The 21,095-nt window shown below is 43.4% G+C and overlaps 1 protein-coding gene across 1 annotated transcript in view; it reads right to left on the bottom strand.

Annotated features, from left to right (window-relative positions):
* LOC138295429 (cysteine-rich venom protein-like) overlaps positions 1-21,095 on the bottom strand; it is a 148,235-nt gene that overhangs the window by 22,264 nt on the left and 104,876 nt on the right. The window contains exon 6 of the mRNA XM_069233726.1: positions 2,744-2,829. Within this exon, the coding sequence (XP_069089827.1) occupies positions 2,744-2,829 (86 nt within the window). The remainder of the gene's footprint in view (positions 1-2,743; positions 2,830-21,095) is intronic.

Raw genomic sequence — 21,095 nt, 5'->3', positions numbered from 1 at the left:
GGTTCGGGCCATATGCCAGAGGCTGGAAGTGGTTCTGGTTCAAAATCATGAATGGGAACTACTGAAAATAATTGAGAATGTTTAGACCTCTGTGGGTCATGATACCTTGAGTATGAAAGCTGTTAAGCCTAATCTAAAACCCAAAACCAATAGTTAACATTTTGTTAAAAAGAAATCTGCCACAGAAGGGAAGAAGAAACAGAGGGAAAAAGAGAAAAAAAACTGGACCAACCACTTCTAGGGAATCTAGTAGGGGTGGGTACAACTTAAGAAATCTAGTAAAAATGTAAAAACCTGAACAGTGTCAGTATTCTGTTCTGATAGCTGCTCCCCATGTTCTTTTCAGGACACTGACAGTAAACAAGCTGAAAGAGGGAGTCCACCCAAGTACCCAAAAGTGGAGGAGTATAGTAGGAAAAGTGAAACAGGACGTGAGACTGACGTCAGCATAAAGAGGGGTGAGAAATGGCTGGACTCTAAAACTAAAGTAAAAAAAGAAGAAAGTAGCAGGAGTTTCCCAGACGGAGATATTTGAGCACACTACGTCTCCATGGTATATTATGAACTACCACCTGACACGATTTCACCCGAGATGATCACTTTTTGAGAATGACTCCGAACTTTGTACAAAGGACATTTTATCATGATCTACAGTCTCTCCATGCCAGAGATTGTTTCGTGCCTTTCAGAGGTTTCATGGCAGGTATTTGATTCGTTCTTTGCTTGGACCGCTTTGAGAACTTTTCTTGTCATCACGTGGCTATCAACAATGATCTATGTTCTATTGCTACTGAATGGACACTTCATCCTTACAAGAACAATGTTACCGACTGTGTTTCATGAACTACAGGTGCATTCTTCATCCCACAGAGCTCGAAGAGATCTCAACTCTGCAAACATCACAGCTTATTCTAAGCCCGTGGGCATAGTATCGGAAAAGGTCCCATGCCAGGTAATGGGCTCCACTGAGACATTGTAATGACAATATGTGATAAAAGTTTCAGTAAATGATATTGTATTCCTGGTTAAATTTCAGATGACTAGGATACAGAGACTGACAAAACATTGATGCTTGATTTTCAGGCATGTGCTACTGTGAACAAATGAAGAGCCTTATTTGAAATTAGCAAATTACAAAGAAATATATTGTTATTATCACTATGCAAGCTATTCAATACATAGAACTAGTTACCCAAGGGAAATATAGAACTACACACAATGGGAACCTTGTGAGGCTCCATTTCCTCATAGTCACCCTAATCTCTTGAAGAAATGCCTTCATTTTCAGAGTAATGACAGATCACATCCTTCAGCTTTCTATTTTCCACAGAAGCCACAACAGCTCCAGAAAAACTTAATCCCAACTAACAAGCTACTTTACTCCACTGAGTTTAGTCAAAATCTGGCTGTCCAGGGATACATGTATTGGAAAGCAAATATTGATGAGAAAAGTATTTTGGGAACCAAATGTGGGCGAAGTTAAGGCAAAGAGGCCTTTTATTTAAGCATGCATAATAACTAAAGAAAATATTGTTCTGAACAAAACTGTCCATCAGACTACCTGTCTGGGATTTGGTACTATGAAAGACCTAAAGAAACCTTCTCTACCAAAAGTCAATTTGACACTGTTCAATAATTTGCACTTGCAAATGAATATGTCGAGCTCAGTTGTAACTGAAATGATCCAAAAAGAAACTTATAACTGTACTCTGTTCACTAGTGAAGGTTTAGCTTATGGCTATAAGATTCAGACACTTTCATGCGTCATTTTCTTTCCTACACTCCTGGACCTAAATCTAATAATTCCGATCAATGTTCTAACACACAAACAAAACAGTCACTACAAATAGTGTTTGTAAGATATGCCAACGATGGTTAAAACATTCCAGTCTTTCAGCTGTGAAAGAAAATGTATTCTTAATGAAAGAAAACATGAATTTGTGTGATTTCCTTCTATGATCACCTCCCACTACAAATAATAGATTCCTGGCAACATATATGTATGCCATCTATAATGAGTTGAACAAATATTCAGGGAAAAAAGCAGGGGAAAGAATCTAAGTTTCACAATGGTAGGGGTATATCTTGATGAATCAAGCATTATTTCCTTAGTTATAGGTAGTAAATTGCACAACTTCGTTAATGGCTTATATGCTTGATGCTGAGCAGTTCATTGTTTTTTTTTAAATGCTCAATTTATACAATAATACATTTAATACATGTGACAATAATGGGGTAGTCATTAATGATTAGCTATTTAAATATATTTATTCAATAGCTACCCACACACTCACCATTAGCTAAATTGTTTGGGTTTTTCGTTTAAGCTATACAGTTGATTTTATAAAGAATATGATTACATTTTGGTAACATTTGTTTTTCTGATAACACAGTTCTTGGTCTATGATGTGCTTTTATTTTCCACTCTTCTGGTGGAAATGCATATAAATCAATAAAAATCCTTCAAAATGACAACTGCAGAAATGGTTGGGTAAGTCAATTTGCAAAAAATATCAGGTTCTCGTTATGTACATAACATAGAGGTGACACATTTGATGTACAAAGAATGCCAAATATAAAATGGTGCATCAGCAAAAATTAAAAAAATAAGCTTGAACCTTAGCTCTCAGGCTAATAGAATAGGGTAATCAGAGAATCATAAAATTGAGCATAGTATTAAGATCAATGTATCACAATTTCCATGAATACATCGATTTAAGTTAAACAAAAAAACAGTACTTACTGAGGAGCATAATGGCAAACAAACAGGACAAAATCAGAACATTGCTGTGCTGCGCATCCAATAAAGCCCGATTTACTCCAGACGACCTTTACATTGAAAGAATAATTATTATTATTAAACAAATTATATGCCTCAAATACAGGTCCTGATATCTTTTACAAAAGTTTTAAAGCTAGAAATATGCATTACATTCACTACCACTTTATCAGAAGCAGCATTGTAACAAATGTACAAAAAAGCAATTCAGGTTATCATTCCTGAGTTTTCTCTACTGAACGGATATACAAACCTCAGTTAAATTTTCCTCTAACCGGTGCATCATTTTTTTCGACTTATCGCAAAATGTAGTCAATTTACCATTCATCACACCATTGCATTAGTTATTGTTTTTGAACAATTATGTCTACTTTAAGTTAATTTCTCATTTGTCACATCATATCACCATGTAGTCTTTGGATTTGTAGGACTAGTCTGTGTTCGTGGTACTTATCTCTGTGTTCGTAGTACTTATCATTCAATTTCAACTCTCCATTGGTAGATTGTTTATACGAATACAGGCTTAAGGGCCTGATTTAGGTTTTGGCAGAGGAAATACTCCATCACAAATGTGACAGATATCCAATCTGCCGTATTAAAACCGCCATAGGAGATAATGGGATCGTAATACGGCAGACGGGATATCCGCCAGATTTATGAGGAAGTATTTCTCTCCACAAAGACCTAAATCAGGCCCTAGTGCTCTGACTGTCATGATGTTCCACTGAATCATCCTACTGCTGTTCTGCAGGGTGAGGCAATTGACACTGAGGCAGTAAAACCATAAATGTATTTGGGTCAACATTAGAGCAGTCAGAGTCAATAAAGACTCTTGTTTGGGTTAGTTACTAAAAACCAGAAGACATCGAAAACACAGTTCTTCTTTTTAATATATTGAAATTCATATAATTGGCTCTCTTTTCCCAGTCACCTTATATTTATATCTTGGTTGTGAAAAAGGAGGCCTTAAGAAAGTCATGGTATATTTCATCATCACCCTGATACTGATAAGACCCTTACAGCAGCCCCTACAATAAATTATTCCAGTGGAAAAGTAAAGTAGATTAATTTGCATTTTTTTCCCATGAATTCTCCCAAAGACTTTTTCAAACTATGGGCTCGCATTTTGCAAAGCTCGCATTGTTCAACAAATAGGTAAATGTGCGTCCAGCGCAGCCTCCTGCCACACTGTTTTGCTCATCTGTACTCACCTCTGTTTCCACCAAGAAATTTCACCACTTTACATCCTGTGCCCTAAATGTCATAGAAGCTCACTGCATTCTCCATGTCCTGACTGGCCCTGGCACTCACTAGAGCTTACAGTCACTATGTGCAGTTTTTGGAATAGTTTGTTCTCTTAATCAGTAACACAGACAGCCGAGAGAACACTTCACACCTTGGCAGTGTCTATGATCTGTCTTTGATGATGGCAGTCAGCTTTCAGTATCCTTCTAATATGTTAGTGCTGATGAGCTTAGCCTGCAGCCATTTCCACAATTCCTGACTTGTCTTGAGCATAGAGCATCAATCTCAACTTGGACTTAGTGGTTCTTTTGCTTCTGAATGGGGGATAGAGCAGTACCTTCCTTGTGGAGTAATGGCATGACACATAACTAGATGAATTTCTACACCTTAATGGGGGTATGCAAGACACCTGGGCCTTGATTATGAGTTCGGCGGCGGTCAGGAGAAATGCGCCCTACTGGTGCCATTCCCACCGCTGCATTACACCACTACAGCCGGACTGGTGGTGTGTCAGATGCACCTCGGGCACACTGTTGCCATGCACAATGTTGTGCATGGTAATCAGTGTGCATCAACAGTGTAGGCATGGGGAGCACAACATGTGCCTCCAGCCACCCTGCCCAATGGGCAAAATTGCCCTGGGGCTCTGTTTGGTGCCCCTTCCCTGCCTTTCCACTAAGCTTTTCATGGTGGGGTCCTTGCCGTGAAAACCTCAACGAAAAGGCAGGTCATGATCAGCACGCTGGTGCTGGCATTGGCACCCCTCTGATTGACCACGGCTTTCCCTACTGCTGCCAGATCCATGAGGACTTGGCGGTTAGACCACCGTACTCGTAATCAGGCCCTTAGACTCTTAGAGGCCACAAGTGTGCACTAAAATGGCACTGAATTCAGAGGCTTCCAGAATTTCTGTGGGTCAAGGCTCTTTTTAGAGTGGCAGTCGTTGACACGAGTGGTACTTATTGAATTGTGGCACAATATGGCTTCATGTATTCATCCATTTCAGAAGCATTCTCTGCAGTGTTACTAGGAGCTGGTGCTCTTGCTTAGCATCTCAAGCACTACCAGTAGACGATGGATCACTCCTTTGTGGTGGCATGCAGATGATCACAGCATGGGACAATAAAGCAGGTTTATCACGTGTGGTATGGTGGCAGTTTCCAAGTGTGTGCTCCCACACAGTCTACTCAGTGTCCAGGTTCTTATCTGTGCTTGCAGGTATAATCTACCCCGGTTCCACTTTTTTTTCTTTTCTATTACTTTCTGCTATTTAAGCTCTCTACCATGCCTTGTGCCCTGTATTGTCCTGCCAGGATTACCAATCTGGGCCACTGAAACACTAACTTAGTATGAAGGTGGATCCACAAGACAAGTATCCAGCCACAAACTTGCCCAGGTATCCTTACCCACCCACAAAAATAGTGGCCTTCACATTTTGTCCACTATCTATTCCATTCTGGAAGTCATCCAAACCTAAACCCCTCCACTCTATGGGAGTGGCGGGAAACCAAGCAACATCAGGAGACTACCACCCTTCCTTCAGACCACTATCCATGTGCCCAACTCTCAAAGTACACCTAAGCCTGGCCTGTATCTGCATGGGCACCCAAAGAGAAAACACTGCTCTATGACAGTGGTTCTTAACCTTTTGACTTCTGTGGACCCCCACTTAATCATTATTACAACCCGGGGACCCCAGCCGAATCATGATTGGAATCCGGTAACAGCAAATTAGTCATTACTGGAAGCCAGGGACCTGTCCCTGATTATTTGAACTGCAAAACAAAAACAAGCATTCACCGAACAAATACACAAATAATGAAATATTTTCTTTAATTCAGAAGCATATATTAAAAAATAAACATTTTAATTTTAATGGGAAGGTTGGAACTTTTGTGAATTCAGTTGAGGCTACCCATCATCCATACTATGTTCTGTTTGTTGCACTTGCACTGCTCCCACAAATTAATCTGAGAATACTAACTTTTAAATTTTTAGCTTCCAATTACAAATTATTTCAAATTTACTGAATGCTTTCAAATTTCAAAGTTTACATTTTGCTTCTCTATGTATATAGACTTTGATAATCTGTTCATATTATTTAATTTTCTAAGCAGTCATGGACCATCATAGCATGTTTCCTGGACCCCCGGGGGTCCCTGGACCATAGGTTAAGAACCACTGCTCTAGGGTGTATAAAGCACAGTATTTCTGGAGACTCTTCACAGACCAACTAAAGGCCTGATTTAGAACTCGGTGGACAGGTTACTCTGTCACAACGGTGATGGATATCCTGTCCGCTAAAATCTAATACCAATTCTATCCTATGGGACTTAGATTTCAGCACACGAGATATCCATTACCTTTGTGACAGATTAACTTGTCCACCAAGTTCTAAGCCAGACCCTGAGTCACACACTTAAAACATTATTACACCAGGCTGACCCCAAGCACATCCCTTCTTACGGCAAGCACTCCCCTGCGATCTACTCATTGCACCGCATGACACCTGTCCTCAAGATGGTGCTCCACAGGTCCCCATGCTCAAGGTGTGGATACCTGGGGATGCCAGACATCTCTTTAAGAGTTTAACAGCAGCGTTCCGAGAGAGCACTGTTGCAGGTATGTCTGAGGGACTTGAAGATGTCCTGTTGTGTACGAGCACGGTTTCTCTATATTTTTTCTATTGTTACACTTGGCACAGACCATGAGACACAGCACATGAACTGAGTGTCAAATAATGAGACTAATGACCTGAAACAAATCCTAGATAAAGCCATTCTAGGTATGAAGATATTATGGTGCATGAGTCTTTTTGTGGAAAGTTTTCTCACACAAACACGATATGCAGGTGTACAAGCAGGACACAACTTGATGCTCAATGAAGTATAGCACCAAGAAGAAATGATTGACCTCAGTCCCTCATTAACTGCAGCCGCTATGTCCATAAATATTGTCTAATGTAGCAAAGGTTATACACTAGCCTATTTGCCTTGTGTTATAAATATAGATCAACAATTTTTATTAAATAGTTTCTGAAGTGTGAAGATGTCGAATAGATTTGGGTGAAGCTAAGTTTCAGACAAGTCTGCATGATATGTGTGAGCATACTTTTCCTATGTTTGAAAATGTTACCTGTGGACTTGATGCATGACTTATGAGTTAGACCAGGAACCAGGAATAAAAGTCTCAATCTACATGAGTCTTGAGGGATTATTTTTTAAGTGAAAAGAATGTTTATATGTGCTAATAAGTTACATATTTAAAGTTACAGGTAATAACCCAATAGGTTAGGCATGCGTGATGAACACTGTTTGGGGTGCATTTAGTTTTCAGTCTTCATTTATTTTCAAATTTTGAGGTATTGCTTTTTATGATACTAATGTTACCACATATGATTCGTAGAAGATTAAAGCATGTTCAATTTTAAATCATTAGAAAAATACCAAAATGTGTATGTGCATGAATTTGGGGGCACAAGGTAGGTTTCCACAATGTCACCATCAGATGAATGAGATTTGTGGACAGGTTTGCATGGTTCTAATCACCCTTATTCTGCATGACCATAGCTCAGTGCAATGGGTGGTGGAACAATGGGAATGATCTTAGTTTTGTTGTCCTCTGCACACTTTCCAGGCTTCTTTGTTGGCTGAGGAAATCCACAGGATGGTGACCATTAACATTCTGGAGCACTAGACAGTTTTGGGAGGGAGTTGAGTTTACTGTTGAATAGAAAGAGTGATTTGATGAAGACTTAAAAAATCCTGTGAGAGAACGTAAGGAAGAGGATACAAGCAGAAAAACGTGATTATCTGAAACCTCTTGGAGAGATATAATGAACTCCAGGGAGGCCTCAAGCATTCAAGGACACTAGAGCCCACAGGTTGCGGTGGCAGTTGGACTGCCATCAATGCAGTGGTCCGACCGCCACATTACGACCACAGTGGTAGCGCCACTGTCGGACCACCATCACCGCCACTTTTCCTCCACAGGATGTTGTGGCGGTGCCGGCAGTCCTAATCTACCAGGGCAGCGCTGCAAGGAGCACTGCCCTGAGGTTTACGACTCCCTTCTCTGGCAGTGGTTGCATGGCGGTAGCACCACCATGAAACGACTGGTGGAGATGGGGTGCAGGATGCCCCAGGGGGGGCCCTGCACTGCCCATGCACTTGGCATGAGCAGTGCAGAGGCCCCCTTGGCCAGCCCCATCACAAAATTCACTGTCTGCTTTGCAGACAGTGAACCTTGCAATGGGTGCTGCTGCACCCTACGCACTACAGCATTGCCGCAGGCTCCATTACGAGCCAGAGACAATGCTGTAGGCCGTTTCCAGCAGGGCAAGCTGGCAGAAACTGAGTTTCTGCCCACTGACCTAGAGGAAAACTCGTAATGGCCCTGGTGGGGAGGCAGCCACATTGGCGGCAACCTTCCCGTCGGAACTTCGGCGTAGAGGCTATTCCGTTTCTCGAAGTCTAAATGAGGGCCTAGGTCTCTGTAATGTGTGAAGGCGGTGTAGCTATTAGCGGGACGGTGATGATTCTCATCCACATTGACTTGAGGTTATTCCAAATGATGATTTGTACAATGCAATGGCTAGTCCTCAATCCAGACAATGGTAGGGTGTAGGAAATTGGGCTATTAGTTGTGCAGGATGTGAGGCCTGTGCAAGTAATAATAGGTCCACAAAGTTCCCCTTACTGGGAACCAAGCACCCTGTTGTAGCACTTGATTCTCTCAATGTAGTGCAGCAAAACAGTCCAAGGTTTACTCAGCAGAGGTGATGTGGGCTAGTAATCATCATTCGCTGACACACAGTAGTAAGAATCAGTAAATGATTGTCCAGTCAGTGCTTTTTTTCTTTAGAAAAAGGAAAGGTACATTTATTTCACACACCCTACTAAATACTACACATTAATTCACAAATATTTACATAAGTCAGATTAAAAATACATTAGATGACGGTGAAATCATATTTGCACCCCTACAGAGTCATCATATTTCCAAACAAAAAACATCATGTCAAAAACATCATAATTTTTGTACTTCAATAATGACCAGGTGGAAATGCACTTGTTGATACCAATAAAGCATTTCAACCTTGACCAGTAATCACTGTCAGCATTATTATTTTAATAAAACATTTTAAAATCAACATAATATGGGTTTGTGTGTTTTTTATATATATACTTTCAAGTCACACAAAATGCAAATACAAAATCAGCCTCTCAATGGAACTACTTCCAGGATACATAAAACACAACTATAAAACCACCCCGTTGAAGGCGCTGACTTCATGGGTCTATATCTTGCTTATACACTTCCAGACCACAAGGAAATGCAGTTGCAGATGAAGAACAAAAGGTTTAGCGTTGGGAGTATTTTTAAAAAAAATATATGAAAAATTCCAGAGGTTCAAGGATTCCTTGATGTCAACAACGTAGGGCTAGTTTTTCCTTGATTACTTGAGGAGGTCACAATACTTTTTTAATTTTGTTGATGGTGCCTCTGTCCACCTGTCTCCACCACAAGGCAAGAAAAATATTCAAATGGGCAGGATCCATAGGGCATTATAGGGTGTCCATCTAGGAGCAGTGAATATTTTATGAGCTGCTGTCCCGCTGTGCTAGGAAAGTCACGTAATCTTTTCTTTTGTTTTTTGTTTTGGGTATTGGGGGATGCCAGGTTCCACTGAGCACTCCATCTGCTCCCAATGTTGGGGGCAGCCCAGATTGTTCATCCCTGGCTTCCTCACCGTTTCCCATGCGGCAGCCTCCCTACTGTTGGCGCGGGACCCAGCAGCTCTATCCTCCCCTGCAGGCAGGGATTTCTTCATCAGTGGTGGCCACCTGCTCCCCAAAGACATGGACACAGGGAGCGGGGCAGACCCACCACTATTCAGAGTGCAGAGGCACTCCCTTTGCACTTCTCCTCTTACAGGGGCCAGAGTCCCAGCCCTGGGGCTTGACTCCCACTCCCTGCATCAACTCCTGGTGAGATGGGGCCCCTGAGGGTTGGAATGAGCCTGTGAGGGGGACCCATGCACAAACCTTCCTAGGTGCAAATACATTGTTATTCTTTGCACAGACCCTCAGGTGCTGGAACAGGCCAGGGGTAAGTGAATGTTGGTGTGGAGGAGCCCCATGTGCTCTGAATCTTGGAAAAGGTTGCTAATCTATGAAAGGCCATAACTTAGGTCCCATTGGGCTGATTTGGATGATCTTGGACAGGTTTTACTCCTGGTGACAATCTCTAGCAGGCATCTTTGCCTACGAAGTGATGTACCTTGCAGGGAGCTGGTTCCACTGGCTCCCTGCATCAGCTGCCCTCCTGGTCTTTGTTCTTGGGCAAAGAAGGACAGATCTTTTCCCCAACTGCTCCAGGGTCCAGCAGCGAAGAGCACAAAAACTCCAACCAAGAAAGATTCTCCCCCTGTGCAAGACTTTTGACTTAATTAAGTGGGGGCAGGAAGTTCTAGAAGCCAGGCACCCCTGGCAGTCCTAGGGTGCGGTTAGACATGACAGCCTTATGGTTTTCCCGCAACTTTTTGCCTGCCTCCCTTCATTTTCTGACCCCGTTTTTGTTGGTTTTAGGAAAACCATGATGATAATGGGTTATTTAATTTACTTATAAGTCCCTGGTAAAGTGCACTGCTGGTGCCCAATGCCTGTAAATTAAATGCTACTAGTGGGCCTGCAGCACTGATTGTGCCACCCTCTTAAGAAACCCTCTTGCCATTTCTCAGGCCTTCCATTGCAAAGCCTGTGTGTGCAGTTTTACACTGCCATGTCAACCTGGCAAAATAAACCTCTTAACAGGCCTAAAACTTCCCTTTTAATACATATAAGTCACTCCTAGGGTAGGCGCTACATGACCCACAGGGCAGGGTGCAACGCATTCTAAAGGAAGTACGTGTACTTTTAAGTTTTACATGCCCTGGTAGTGAAAAACTCCCAAACTCGTTTTTCACTACTGCAAGGCCTATCTCTGTCCTAGGGTAACATTTGGATTACCTTACTATCTTATAAGTGTAATTCCCAATCGGGAAGAGATGTTTGTCAAGTTTGGTGTCTCTGAACTTACAATTTAAAATCACAACTTATGGTGATGTCAGAGTTTAAATTGCAGTTCTGAAAATGCAATTTTTAGAAATCTGGCATTTTCTCACTTTAGTCATTTTGTGCCTACTGCCTCTCTCCAATGCACATCTGTTGTGGGCTGACAGCTGGGCATGCGCATTTACTCTGGCAAGCCACACACAAAGGGAACTTAGATGTGACTGATAAGCCATCAACTTCCTGACGTGCCATCCTGAGCAGGATGGGTGGCAGGGGATGACACTTACATGCGAAACGGCAAATACTCTGGATAGCAATTTTTCACCTGCAGCAAACAAGGAGTCCCTCCTTGAACCAGTTGAATCCAGGAAAAGTCCTTCTTGTGGTGAGGCCCAAGTGTGCAGCTGGTGCAGTCCTCCAGAGCGCAGTGTCCAGGTGCAGGTCAGGGATCCAGCAAGGCAGTCAACTGGAAGTTGTGGGATTTATTATACAAATGTATTTGATACCACACTTAACATATCTGATACTTAAGGGGACTTTAGAAATTAAAATAAAATCTCCCCATTCCAGCATATGGAGGCCATTCACTACAATGAGGGAAAAACTAATTTGGCTGTTTTACCTAACCGGGGCTTATAAAACTATTTTTATAAGGTCCCTGCTTATAGTTACATAACACCTAGCCGTAGGGGCACACAGGGACCCTCTTAGGGGTGACTTAGATAGAAAAATAAGGTAGTTTAAGTCTTTAGAACTACTTTTAATCCCAAAGTCGAATTTTCCAGCAAGGCAGACCTGCCTTTAAAATGACACTGGGCACCTCAGAAGTGCACCTATTAGGGGCACCACCTATGTTGGGGTCCCTAAACCTACATGCCCCACCATATACTAGGGACTAATACATAGGTTGACTTAGCCAATTATAATTAGCCGAATTTGCATACTCATTTTATACAGCGCACAGGCCCTGGGACTGGTTATCAGTACCCAGGGCACCATTAGAGTCAGGAAAACACCAGCAAAAAGTGAAAATGGGGGCAAAAAGTCAGGGGGCCTCTGCAATCAGCCCTGTTGTCTCACACCCCTACTTCAAAGACACAACTGGTTATAAGTACAGGACCTCTAACACCACCAACTAAGTACACTTCTGGACCTATGGATACTGTGCCAGGAAGAAGGGCTGCTGTGCCACTACAAGCACTGCCACTCTGCTGAGCTGTTACTCTGCAGACTCCTGCTTTGCTGAACGGACCTACTGTCTGCTGCCCTCCTGCCTGAGAGTGAAAAGGACTGGACCTGCATCTCTCTATCCCAGAAACAAAGTGGCTCCAAGGGCTTGCTGGCTTGCCACCTGTTTTCTGAATTGCCAGGGACACAAAAGACTTCCAACATTCCAACTACAGCTACTCGACCCATCTCCAACCAGCTTCTGACCCTCAAGGGGCGCCTCTCCAGTCCTGGGACCTTAAAAGTGATTTTGTGGCTCCTGAAATAAAGCTTTTTGGCTCCTCGTGACTGCAAAAGTGCCCCCTTGCACAGGAACCGCACTGCTCCCACGTAGAATATGCACAAGCTGCTGCAAGTTTGTCTTTTCGCACAGCCAGCATCACCGCTAGCAATCGCGAGGCTCCAGTCAACCCTTCTGTGATGCCCAGCTGACTCCTTGCACTCGTGACTACCAACTGTGACGCTCTCCTTGAACTAGGAAAACTTCTTCCCTGCGAGGGGGACTCTTGTCTCTACTTGAAAAGGTAAAGTTTCAGCGGGACTTACCTGGGACTGTATCCAACCCATGCTCCATCATGGTCTAGTGTGATCAGATATCCCCAGTTGGCACTTTATGCTTTAATTGCACTTTATTGTGTAAAATTAGTATCTTGACTTCTACTTATTAATTTGTTTCTCATTTTGGTCTTGTTTGACTCATAGAAGTAAGCTCTATTCTTCCAACCAGGTGTGGTGTCTTCTTGTGTAGTGTTTTCACTGTTTTACTGTTGCACAAATACTTTACACATTGCCTCTTAAGTTAAGCCTGACTGTTCTGTGCCAAGCTACCATAGGGTGAACACAGGTTAACTTTTAGTGTGTGTCTGACTTACCCTGACTAGGACTGTGGTTCCTGCCTAGACAGGGTGAATACCCCTGTCAACCAGAAACTCAATTTATAACAGGTGTTACATCACCTCTCCACCCCTGTTCCGACCCTCCTGCACAACATGCTGGGACAATTCAAAATGGCATAATCTAGGAGTCACTGGTCACATCTGCTCCTAGAGTCTCCGCTCCGAACTTGCTGACAACACTACCACGGCCTTTCCCACCAAACGTTCAAAGAATAGCTCCCTTCTGTGTTGGCTCCAGTCGTCTAGGCGTCCTCCTTCGATCAGTGGGCCTGGGCTGCCCTTCTGTAGTGTGGCAAGTAATTAAGAAATATAGGGCCAGATGTAGGAAACAGTTTGCGACTCGCAAACGGCAAAAATTACCGTTTGCGAGTCGCAAACCGGAGTTTCCTATGCAGAAATGCATTTTGCGAGTCGGAACCGACTCGCAAAATGCATTTCCGACTCGCAAATAGGAAGGGGTGTTCCCTTCCTATTTGCGACTCGCAGTGGGATGCAATTCCATTTGCGACCGCGTACGCGGTCGCAAATGGAGTCGCAGTTACCATCCACTTCAAGTGGATGGTAACCCACTCGCAAATTGGAAGGGGTCCCCATGGGACCCCTTCCACTTTGTGAATGGACCCAAAAATATTTTTTCAGGGCAGGGAGTGGTCCAAGGGACCACTCCCTGCCCTGAAAAAATACCGAAACTAAAGGTTTTTTTTTTTTTTTAATTGCAGCTCGTTTTCCTTTAAGGAAAACGGGCTACACTTAAAAAAAAAAAAAATGCTTTATTGAAAGCAGTCACGAACATGGAGGTCTGCTGACGACAGCAGGCCTCCATGTTTGCGAGTGCCTATACTCGCTATGGGGCCGAATATTCATGAGGTGGGTCATTGCGACCCCATAGCGAGTCGCAGTCGGTGTCTGAGACACCGTACTGCATTCCAAATTGCGAGTTGCAATTTGCGAGTCGCTGGGACTCGCAAATTGCAAGTCGCAATTTGGAAGTTTGCTACATCTGGCCCATAGTTCGTTTTTTAGCCCCACTCCTTTCTGCTCAGGAACTAAGGGAAGCATTGTTAATTATCCCTTTAGTGTGGGGAGGCCTTTGTTCCAGCTGATGGAAAGAAATGTAACTAACTTGGCACAGCATGGTGACAACAATTCTGGGTTCTGATCCTGTGCTGAGCTAGAGAAATATGACAATCCTGGATTACCCATGGGTTGTACAGATATTCTCTTAGAGCTCACATATGTGGTTTTCTCACAATTTTCCACCCCATTTTGATATGTCGCTGGACTTTGTAGGCCAAAAGTAAGCAAAACTGTGCTCTAAGGCAGTTTTCACTCAATATGTATAATTAAAGTGGCACTACAGACAAAACAGTAAATAACAGTGACTTTCTTCATCAGTGTACACTAAAATTATAAGTCCTATCGCAGGTCAATACCTAATCCTGCAGAGTCCTCTTTGCATGAGGCTACCTGGGCACAGTTACCAGGCTACCCACAACAGTAGTCTCCCACACGCAGCCTGCACACGTGTACACACGTGTGTGCACATGGGTTCATGTGCAACAGCCTAGTGCCCCTTACCCTAGCTGCATTGCAGCAGCCTTATCTTTAAAAGCCGACAATGGCAGTAAACATGCACAGTCCATTTGCCATTTGCCATGTGACTACCATGGGTGAGACACCTGTAGTGAGACTCACCCACAGTAAAAAGTCCAAAACTGGGTGATCCAAAAAAAAAAATGGAGTGTACTGAATGGATGGAACTAAATCGCAACATAAGGAACTGCTCAGGTGCACACCCTTGCCACAGAAATGGTGCCCTACATGGAGACTTTCACATGTTGAACAATTACTGTTTCCTTCTGGATACAACTATCCCACACTGCTTACTCCTGAATAAAATCTGGTAAGATGCTTTTCCTTTACTTTCTGTGTCCGTGATACAGCTCACACTAACTGAAACCTGAAACACCTGGCCACCCAGGTTTTATTCATACAACTACAGTGCGCCCTAAATAAATTAATTGTGCAAATTGAAAATGAGGTGATTTTGTGCATCTCATTAGATTGGAGGTGTATTGGAGGTGTATGCACTAACAAATTGCACATTACATGCTGGGGTCCAGGACACACATCTCCTTGGCCTATGGGCCCCCTGGATGTCACCCATCCCTCAAATCCAGTCTATTTTCTATGTCCATCTCCTATAACTTCCCAAACGTGTCTAATTCAATTAAACAACCAGATTAGCCAGAGGATGGATTTTAGTATCTATAGCAAAGTTTAGATTAAAGAAGGTCAAGGTCTCGGCTTGGAGATTTAATAAAAAATGCATAAAGAAGTAGTTCTTCCATTATATCCTATGGAACTCGTAATACGGCCGGTGGTATATCCGTCACTTTACCGTCACTTTTGGGACGGATTAACACCTCCTCCAAAGTTGTAATAACCCCCATAGTTCCAGCCCTTCTCAGCAAGGGTGCAATACTTTTTATGGGAGAGCATCAGCACGCCTCATTATAACACTATTACTCTGTGAAACTGAGGACATGCACTTTTAAATTTACATTTAAAAGACTGTGGGGGTCATTCTGACTTCGGCGGGCGGCGTAGGCCGCCCGCCAAAGTTCCCCCGACAGAATACCGCAGCGCGGTCAAAAGACCGCCGCGGTAATTCTGAGTTTCCCGCTGGGCCGGCGGGCGACCGCTAGAAGGCCGCCCGCCCGCCCAGCGGGAAACCCCCTTCCACGAGGATGCCGGCTCCGAATGGAGCCGGCAGAGTGGAAAGGGTGCGACGGGTGCAGTTGCACCCGTCGCGATTTTCAGTGTCTGCTATGCAGACACTGAAAATCTTTGTGGGGCCCTGTTAGGGGGCCCCTGCAGTGCCCATGCCATTGGCATAGGCACTGCAGGGGCCCCCAGGGGCCCCACGACACCCGTTCCCGCCAGCAAGGTTCTGGCGGTCAAAACCGCCAGAACCAGGCTGGCGGGAAGGGGGTCGGAATCCCCATGGCGGCGGTGCCTGCAGCGCCGCCATGGAGGATTCCTCAGGCCAGGGGAAAACCGACGGGAAACCACCGGTTTCCCTTTTCTGACCGCGGCTTTACCGCCGCGGTCAGAATTGGCCTGGATGCACCGCCAGCCTGTTGGCGGTGCATCCGCGGTCCCCGGCCCTGGCGGTCTATGACCGCCAGGGTCGGAATGACCCCCTGTATTTTTGTAGGCCATGCTGATCACACGTGATTAACTCTTCAGTTTTAAATGCATCTTAACTGAGTTTATCTTTTTGTTTTCTTTAAAATTTTGTTGATTTAGAAAAGAAGAAATATAAAGGTAGAAAAGAATCAGACGAAGATGAAGAGAAGACCGTAAAAGGAAAAAGAAGAAATTTAAAAGAAGAATAGAGAATTAGTAGAATAAATTAATTAACAAAATAGATAAGTAAAAACAACCTTACCCGTGTCTATTATTAGCAAGTATCAAACGTAATACAATAGATCAGCGGTTCCCAACCTTTTGATTTCTGTGGACCCCCACTTTAACATTAATGGAACCTAGGGACCCCCACTGAATCTTCATGGCAGTCCGGGGACCCCCGCCTGAGTCATTACTGGAAGCTGGGAACCTAATTTGTCAATATTTGTTAATATTTTTTAATTTTCTAGGCTCTCGCGGACCCCCTGAGAAGGCTTCGCGGACCCCCAGGGGTCCCCGGACCACAGGTTGGGAACCACTGCAATAGATCATAGTACAACCAGTTGACAATTCAATGAAGCTTAAAGAACTGATCATGGTGGTTGAAATACAAAATTGCTGTCTTCAATATGAAAAGATTGACTACACAGATATAATGCGATATTGTTAAGGTACCTTTCTATTTGCTTTTCTTTATTGCTACATAGACTAGGAAGAAAGATTCACCTGCTACTAATTTATATTATATTGTGTACCACTTCATTGTAATTCCGTTCTAAATATTAGCCTTGTTACAATATATTGTGCCTTCTTGTTAAATCTTTACAATAAAGCATTCTTAAACTTAACTGAGTTTATCTTTCCGAGTGCACTCTGCCTACCGAAGATTTATGCTTTTTACCAAGCTGTTTAGGTGTCCATCTGCCAGTTAGTTGTGGAAAGCTGAGCCTGAAAGCACACCAGAGGGTGCCTGGCTTTTCCACAATCTTTCTATGAATATAACAATATGGCATAGAGGATCTGTGTGTCTCGCAAATCTCTGCTAAAGAAAAAGGTTAATTAATGACATTGATCATGGTGTAACTTGTTGTGCATCTGTCACAAGCTTTCATGGTGGGAAGGTTTGTCTGCGGGAAACTACTGCTTGGACCAGGTAAACAATCTGAGTGGGCCCCTTCATAAGATGAGGACCGGATTCAAACTTTGAAACAAGCATTGGCAAACCCAATAGGTTTGGTGTGGGCTGCCAGCCTTTTGGATTTTTGCTTTTTGATACACTTTATTTTTGAGGAACTGCCAGGCCCTAACCAATATAAAAGCAAAAAGAATCAAAAAGCTAAAATATTGTTGCCCTCCCAAAGTACACTTTTCCATAATAACCCCAGGCTCTTAAGAGAACTACTTTGTGTTTGAATGTGCTAGTTGGGAAGGAACACAATACTTTAATTCATTGTGAAGTTAGCCAATAGAAGTAGATGACCCTTGGCTTCATGCTGCACGCCATAGTGGGCAGAAGAAAATTGTGAAGGGCACAACAGACCAATGGATGAAGGGGGCTAACCTAAAGTCTCTGTATGTAAGTGCAGAATATATATGATTTTACTAAATTCAAATGTTCTTGGCTAATGCCAGTTCTCACTAACCAAGTATTTGCAAAGCCAATATGCCTGGCATTGGCCATTTTCATCTTTGTCAATGCTTGCTTAGTTTCGTCATGTATTTTGCAAAACCGTATTGTTAAGTTGGCAAATCTCGATCAAGCTAAAAAAAAATGGCTAGAAGCAAGACTATTTTTCAGTTTTAAAAAGCACTCATTGCCATAGTAGTCCCTGGACTTAGAACAAATACTTTGTGTGTGGATGTGCTCCTTGTGAAAGGTCAAAATACCATCACTAAGTTAAGCTAGCCAATGGATGACGTGGGCTGAACCATTGCTTTATGCCGTATGATGCAGTGGGGAAAGAAAAATGTAAATGACACAACAAAGAAGAGGACTGGATGAAAGCCCCTCTAAGAAAGCATATTACTCACATAATTGGAGTAAAATTAAAATGTCTTGGCTAACATTAGACCTAAAATAAAACAAGCATTGGCAAAGTCAATAGGTCTGGCACTGAGTGCTAGCCTTTTGATTTTGTCAATGCTTGTTTGGCTTTTTCTTTTTTTTTTTGCACAGTAGTTCTTTGGACGTAAGCTAACTACTTTGTGTGTAGATGTGCTCCTTTTGAATGGCAGAATATCATCACTCACAGTAAAGCTAGCCAGTCACTGAAGCGTGGTGGACCATTGCCCCTTAGCTGTAATGGGCAGAAGCAAAATGTAAATGACACAGTAACAGACCAGTGGACAAAGTGGATTGGATGAAATCCCATTTAGGTAAGCATATTATTATACATATAGTTTTATTAAAATCAAAGGTCTTGTCTAACACTGGACCTAAAATAAAACAAGTATTGACAGAGCCAGCAAGTCTGGTGTTGGGTGCCTGCCTTTTGGCTTTGACAATACTTGTTTTGTTTTGTCATAGTTTTTACAAACTTTAGTGTTGGGGAAGCTGCCGGGCCCTCACCATTTTAAAAAAACAGCAAAAGGTAAAAATATATTTTGTCTCAAATAGCACTTATTGCCATAGTCGTCTCTGGCATGGAATGGTGCTACTTTGTGTGCAGATGTGCTCCCTGTTAAAGAATGCCGTCACTCACAGAGAAGTTAGTCAGTGGCTGAATTGCGCTAACCCATTACCCAACGCTGTACGCTTTAACAGATAGAAGAAAAAAGTAAATGACATAACAGCAGACCAATGGATGAAGAGGACTGGCTGAAAAGGGGCTGAATGTATATTATTCATATCGTTTTAGTAAAATCAAAAGGTCTTTTCAAACGCCTGACTTAAAAATGTCCTACTGGGACAGTGACAGCACATGCAGCTTCTGGCGCCATCTAGTGGTATTATCTGTGTTAGTCAGTCTGTCATTAATATCTAGGGCAACTATGGGTTAAAATCTATAAATACACTTTGCAGTACGAGTGCAGGCCCTGAAGCACAGGCCTAGGGAATAATGACCCTTCTGCCCCCTCCCGAACCAGGATATCCACAATAAATATGTATCTAGTATTTTAATGTTTATTCACATATTTAATGGTTTTCCTGGCATTCAGCTTAGTATTTAATATGCAGTGAGTTGACTGTCATTAGGAATAGCTCCTTGAAGCTCTGACTAGCACCTGGTAGTAACGTGGTGGCTGGGTGATGGGTACACATTTGCTTCTAGGTGATGAGTATGCTTGTTCTAATTGGAACATTGGAGTGTTGGGAGCTCCACTGAAGACAATATTATGCTCCAGGCTTCTAATGGCCGGTAGCTCCAACTCTCCAATGTTTTCATTCCCATCTGTTGCTGTGAACAAAGGCCTCATGAACCCAAGAGGGTTTGAATCCCCTCGTGCTCCATGAGGCCTTTGTTTTATTTATTAGAACACTCTGCCCTCTAGTGGCGGAATGTTCCAATAGCCTTCTAACTCTTTGTAGGTGGGTTATACTGGCAATTAAAGGCCCGCTCCCTTGTTAGAGGCCCTTGCCCTCGGCTGGGGCCTTTCACGCTCGAGAAGGCCATTATAGCCTGCTACAGCTGACTATAGGGCTATACTAGATGTCGCAGTGTAGTCGTTATAATCAAAGCAGGCTGCTTCATACAGGTGACTACAGATTTGACAATCTGGTGCTGTATGTCAGTGTTCATCATGTATTAAATTAACCAATCTCTGATTTGACATGCAAGCATCTATTCAAAATGAATATTAACTCTGACACGCCAAGTCTTTTGTACCCTTTTTATTGGACTGTTTACAAATGCACATTTTCCATAGAATAGCTTGGAATGGTTCTCGATTTAGCATTTAATGAACCGGAAACGTCACTCCGTCAATGGTGTATTGTCACAGAATAACATGCACTGACACAACCAAAGTTCTACACAAGTTCTGAAACTTTGCTCCTCAAACCCTAATATATCTGTTTTTATAATGTATTATTGTGTGCTTTTAAAGAAATAAAGAATATAGGCCCTCATTACAACCCTGGCGGTCTTTGACCGGCAGGACAAAAGTGGCGGTAGTACTGCCAACAGGCTGGCGGTACTAAAGCCCGCATTATGACTGTGGCGGTCTCGCCACGGTCATACCGCGGGGACCGCCAGGCTACTGCCATGGCGGTCCCGGCAGTTGTAATCCGCCAGGGCAGCTCTGCACTAAGCCCTGCCCTGGGGATTACGAGTCCCCATCCGCCAGCCGTTCCATGGCGGTAAATACCGCCATGGAATGGCTGGCGGAATGGGTGACTCAAGGGGCCCCTGGGGGCCCCTGCACTGCCCATGCACTTGGCATGGGCAGTGCAGGGACCACATGGAAAGCCCCATTGTGCAATCCACTGCCCGAATTATGGGCAGTGGATTGTGCGACGAGTGCTGCTGCACCCGCTGCACGCCACATTGCCGCCGGCTCCATTAGGAGCCGGCTGCAATGTTATTGCCGTACCCCCTGCTAGGCCGGCAGGCGGAAACTCTGTTTCCGCCCCTCAGCCCAGCGGGGATGTCAAATCACGGCCGGCGGATTTCAGGCCGCATTGGCAGCCTGCTGGCGGGACAATATTGGCGGGCGGCGGATGAGGGCCTTAGTGCTATTATTAGCTGTGTTCTTAGGCCT

Source organism: Pleurodeles waltl, chromosome 5, assembly GCF_031143425.1.
Source record: "Pleurodeles waltl isolate 20211129_DDA chromosome 5, aPleWal1.hap1.20221129, whole genome shotgun sequence".
NCBI classification, from domain to species: domain Eukaryota; kingdom Metazoa; phylum Chordata; class Amphibia; order Caudata; family Salamandridae; genus Pleurodeles; species Pleurodeles waltl.
Note: the sequence above shows the minus strand (reverse complement) of the source record. Positions and strands in the feature narration are given on the sequence as shown.